Source organism: Pundamilia nyererei, unplaced genomic scaffold (genome assembly GCF_000239375.1).
Source record: "Pundamilia nyererei isolate P.nyererei 1_Seehausen unplaced genomic scaffold, PunNye1.0 scaffold00237, whole genome shotgun sequence".
Classification (NCBI taxonomy): Eukaryota; Metazoa; Chordata; class Actinopteri; order Cichliformes; family Cichlidae; genus Pundamilia; species Pundamilia nyererei.
This window is the reverse complement of record NW_005187638.1, coordinates 78291-83907: the sequence shown is the minus strand read 5'-3', so window position 1 is coordinate 83907 and position 5617 is coordinate 78291. Positions and strand designations below refer to the sequence as shown.

The 5617-nt window shown below is 36.3% G+C and overlaps 1 protein-coding gene across 1 annotated transcript in view; it reads right to left on the bottom strand.

The window, feature by feature from the left end:
- Window positions 1–4673, bottom strand: part of LOC102200905 (uncharacterized) — a 9241-nt gene extending 4568 nt beyond the window's left edge. The window contains exons 1-4 of the mRNA XM_013914919.1: window positions 4623–4673; window positions 4185–4511; window positions 3644–3988; window positions 3421–3546 (exon numbers count right to left, since the gene is read on the bottom strand). Of these exons, the coding sequence (XP_013770373.1) occupies window positions 3421–3546; window positions 3644–3988; window positions 4185–4511; window positions 4623–4665 (841 nt within the window). The 5' untranslated portion in view covers window positions 4666–4673. The remainder of the gene's footprint in view (window positions 1–3420; window positions 3547–3643; window positions 3989–4184; window positions 4512–4622) is intronic.
- Between the last annotated feature and the right edge of the window lie 944 nt (window positions 4674–5617).

The following is a 5617-nucleotide window of genomic DNA, read 5'->3' as shown; positions in this document are numbered from 1 at the left end:
GCCCTTCATGCGTTTCATGTCTGTGTCTTACGTTGTCAAGTTCAGGTTGTCATGTCTGCGTCTTATGTTTCCTGTTTTATTTTGAAAGTCCAGTTTTCATGTCATTGTGTTTGAGTTTAAATTTCCTGTGCATCGTTATGTTCATCCTTGTCAGCTGTTTCCTCATGTGTCTCGACTTCCCCTGATCACCTCATGTGTGTAGTTAAGTGTTTTCTATGTTTCATTGTCAGGTCGTCTGTTTGCGTCCCCATAGAGTTTTGTCATAGTTTACTCAGTGTTCATAGTTTGTCATAGTATTTTCACTGAGTTTCTTAGTCCTTTCATTTTCTGAGTCTTCACAGTTTTCTTAGTTTTCATAGCTTCATGCTTTTTCATGTGCCAACATCCAAATAAAGGATCGTCTTCCGTTCAGCCAGCAACTCCGCCTTTTAGTGGCTGCTTCTGGGTGCTGTAAACTAAACTTATCGGCGCACCCCGCCGTGACACACAGAATCTTTCTGATTAAGTTGGATCTTATAAATATCATCTAAACATTGTCTACAATAGTGAGATAGACGCAATTAATATGAGAAAACAGATGTCCTTGAGAAGAGGCGTCTTTGTTGCATCTTTGCGACTACACTAATGTTGGGACTTACTACTGCCTTTTGGCCACATATGTGAAGAAATTATTTGGACAGATTTGCAAGCTACAAATCCATGATGTGAATTTCCAAGTGTTCTATTCAATTGCAATTTGATGAGATCATTTGAATACAGTGTATTCATTGCTCAAAAAACAGTTTACGATGATCTGAGATTCACGACAGGAGAAAATCGGTACATAGTGGTCAAAACAGCATCTACATTGTCAGCAACTCAGGTAGACTATGGGCTTTAAGTGATGCTTAGTTAGTCCTAAGGCCTTATAGTACCACCAACAGTCAGACGTTGCTGCCATGTAATGAGGGCAAAGAGGAACAAAGGGGAAGGCGTATATACTGCATGTCATGTGAATTTGTATTTTATGTTCTAAAACATTTTGGAGTTAAAATCACACTGTGGGTTATTCTAGATATGTATGTCTAGAGATGTTTATTGCATAAACACATGTTGATCACATTTTGTGTTTATCTAAACTTATTTTATGCATGTTTTTACCATGAACAAAAGCTTACACAGACAGAAAAAAAGTAAAGCAAATCAAATACACCTGTTTCAATTTATTTGTTGATTTTCTTCACTGACCCAAATGCAGGAATCAGGAGGCAGAAATAACTGAAAACCCTTGTTAGAGTCCAACCGACAAGAAACAAAAACAATAACTGGGTAGGGCAGAAGCTAAACAAAACGAAAACTTGGACTCAAGAAAAACACAGAGACGAACACATATGAGGAATGAGGGACAAAGACAATTTTTACATAAGAGAACGTTTTTGAAATGACTAATCAATGACGAGGACAAAGGAAGCAAAACTGAACCTAATGCACAAGTTTCAAGAGACTGCCAAAATAAAACAGAAAGTAACTAACAATAAGATCAGTCTAAGACATGAACTTGACAGAACTAAACAAGGACCACAGAGACAGGACAATGGAGACCAGATAGGCACAAGGAGACAGAAAGACAAAGTAAATTACAAACAGACTAGAAACAGTGGCTATACTACATGGCAAATGAAAGCAACCTACTAGTATTACCAAAAAAGCTAGGCCTAAACAAAAATCACAAAAAGCAAAACCCCTCCAAAAACTCAAACACTGGGTCAGACGGAAATGACCAGGAATACAGGGGGGTCATTAGTGAGATCAACGCTCTCCAAATCAACGCCAGAAGACGAAGGAGTTGGTAATGGACTTCAGGAGGAAGTCTATTACCATCACACCACTGGTGAACATCCAAGGAAAAGACATTGCGACAGTGAACTCTTACAAGTACCTGGGTGTTCACCTCAACAATAAACTGGACTGGACTACAAATACAGATGTTCTGTATAAAAAGGGCCAGAGTCGACCCCATCTGCCGAGGAGACTGAGGTCCTTCAGAAACTGCAGGACTATGCTAAGGACATTCTGTGACACTGTGGTAGCATCCACCTTTTTCTATGCAGTGGCCTCCTGGGTGAGCGGATGGTGTTAGGTGTGATGGCTGACATAAAAACAGCTAGTGCTGTCATGGGAATGTGAAGGCTGAGGTGAATCAACCACAGCAACTATTAACCCTTTAAAGCCGGTCGGAGCGGGCACGCTCCGTTTTGCGTAACTATTTTTAAATCCTTGTAGAACCTGAACCGCGTAAGCTAGCGCAATAATTTTTTTTGCATATAAAACCAGAGGAGTTGTACTTACATCTTATGCCATCAGCTTGTCCTAGGTCACGGTTTCCTTCCACATATAGCTTTGCAAATATTGCATAAAAAGCGCTTGCGGGAACAAAAACATGATATTCCAGAAACACGCTTTGCCGATCCGATCAGCTGTTCGTAACACTTCCTACGTTGAAACAGACATCAAAATAAATTTTCTGTTGTTGTAAACTATTTTTTGCAACTTTTTTGTATTTACAGTTTTGAGGGATAAACCTCTTAAATTTCTCCAAGTAGAAATATGTGTAAAAAACGAAAAAACAAAAACGATTTTCAATTTTTTTGTAGTTCATTGCACTTTTTTGCAATTTATGTAGTTACTATGGACTTAATGCATACATATTATTAAAATATGGGCTATAACAGTTGTATTGATGTGTAGCAACTTGAAATGCTCGCAAAAATGGCACTACAGCATGTAAAAATATAATATAAGCTCTGGCAGCCTTGGTTCTATGGTAGGTCTTAAAGGGTTAATTTGAAGTAATTCAAAATCAGTGTGATGAAATCATCATAATATACTACATCATACCACTCATTTAATAAATCATAATATTATACATAAATAATTAGGACAAACAAGCAGGAAACATCATGTTTTCAGTTTTTATATTAGTTTACTTTTAGAAAAAGATTACTATAAACCAGCCCACAGACACTCATAGATACACTTTTACATTTTGCATTTAACTTGAGAATAAACACTTTCTTCAGTTTCCAGTTCATTCTTCTTCTTTCCTCTTGTAGATGTAGCTTTCCTTCCAGAGAAGTGTAGAGCAGCATAGTTTAGATCATGTCCACTTTCAGCCTATACAAAATAATAAAAAAAAATGTTTACCTCATAGAATCATTTTAATAAAGTAAAAACAAAAAGATTTGGTCATAGTACTTACACTGTTGTCCACTGTTTGGCATAAATCACTTTGCCTTGCTTGTGAAGAGCTTTTCTCTGTGTGTTACGGTGACAAAAATAGGAATATTATCTATTTTGTCTGATTTAGAATTTTAAATTAAAGCAGTATTTAGTTTTTCTCACATTAAAGGAAAACTTTAGTGCTCCTACAACAATACTTACTTTTAAATTGTTCGCATGATGCTCTTGGGCTTCGGCAACAGATCAAAATAATATTGACAATCACAGAAATGGCCAAGCAGGCTAATGCTATCACCAGTGCAGAAAATTCAGAACCTCTTCTTTGCTCTAGAAAACCAGAAACAATCATTAGAAACAATTAGTAATTCTGACAATAATAAGGAATCCTATATCTCATGGTTTATTTTTATAAATAAAATCATACCTATTTGCAATTTAGTTCCTTTTCCAAACAATATCTTCCCACATGTAGCCACAGCACAATAGTAAGTCCCTTCTTCTGAGGAGCTAATACTTTTATTGAACTGATAAACACAACTCTGCTGAGTCGCAGAGCTATTCCCACATTCATGATGTCTGTTTCCATCAGTGTAGATGATGCTAGGATGAGATGGATTTGATCCTTCTCTAAACCAGAACATACTGAGACCTCCGGAACATGTCTTGTTATCAAAATTAGAGAGGAGTGAACAATGAAGAGTGACTGAGCCTCCTGGAGTTGCTATCTTCTTTTGAACAACAGAATAGTTCGATGTTTTCTGGGTGTTTCCTGTGTAATATAAATATATTAATAAATGTGATTATAAAATAAACTAAAAGACAAATAGTTTGAGTTTTCAAAAACGACCAAATGTATCTTACATGTAAATGTAATGTTTTCAAAACATGCTCATTCATAAATTATTTTCTGTAGTATTCAATTTTAGCTGCTGAAGCAAACTTTTATAGAAGAATCACATTATTACCTTTTACTAACAAATATGTCGCAGTCCATTTGGTATCTTGGAGCCACGCTGTGAATCCGCAGTGATAGATTCCCTCGTCCTCTTGTCTTGTCCTCAAAATGGTCAGGTTGGTCAGATTCTTGCCATACTTAACATCCCATTTTGAGTTTTTGAACTCAGGTGCAAAGGCAGGTTCTGCAGAGTCCTTCACTGTCCAAATTCTTTGCAGAGAGTCTCCAGGACTCTGCTTGTACCAGTCGACTCTACGGCTGAACTCGGTCTTAGGCAGGTCACATAGTAAAGTTGCAGGTTCACCGAGTTGAACTGTAGTTACTGGAATAAGTGTGTCTAATTTAAAACAAAACAAAATCTAAACCATTAAGTCACAATAATACAGGAAACCACCATGCTAACAGCATACATGTATGGAAAAAACACCCAGAATATAAAAACACTTACATGCTTGATGAATAGCAAGCAGTGCGACCCATATCACAATCATCTTGGCAACATCGCTTTTTAGGGAGCTTGTAGCTATTTCAGTCAGTGTAGGAGGTATTTTAGTACAAACCTTTTATGTCACATGTGTCAGATGAATCTGATTGGTTATCACAGAATATAGATTCAAGGGCACTTCCTGTCACATTGCTCTCTTCCAGGCTTCTGGGGGGTAAATCATCTCTTCCTTGTTCATTTGCACATTATTTCATTGATGAAGTAAATTTCTTTCCCAAAAAATGTTAGGCGCTCATTTATAGTTATTTTAGTTTTCCTATCCAATATTCATGTTCTGCTTTAATCTGTCAGCAAATTTTCCAAATGATTTTACTAGTCTTTTGTTCCCGCTACTGTCAATTTTCATTTAAGTGTTTCTGAATTCATTTAATTGATTATTTCCACTTGCAAAGACAAAAAGAAAAAAAGGAAATACAAAAAAATCAAAGTTTGCTTTCACTTATAGATTATCGTAGCTTTCATTTCCTGCGTGGTTAACTTTATTCAGCAAAACTAGGTTAAGTCATGACGTCAGCTCAAGTTGACAATTGTACAATAATAAAAACATCTTAGAAAGTTTGTTTTCTAGGTTTATCTGGGTTTAGGTGCTCTGCCTTACCTAAAAGTGAACACACTTAGATAAATGTTGCATGCATTTATGTATACAGCCATTAGAAGTTCCTGAATTCTAAAACTTAACTTGATCTTAACTACAGCTTGTACAAATTACTTAGTGCCATTTTCTGATGACAGATCGTTTATTGAATCTCAGAGCTTCTTAGTGGGCTAAACATATTTCCATCAAGAGATATCCTGCTATTTGGTTTTCTTGCAATTCACTATGGAAGTGTGAAAACTGCAGTGGACAAAAAAAAGTAGCATATTTATGGTTTATGGTTTACAGATCACAAAAAGATAAAATACTTCACATATTCTAATCATTGATTCGAGACTAGGGA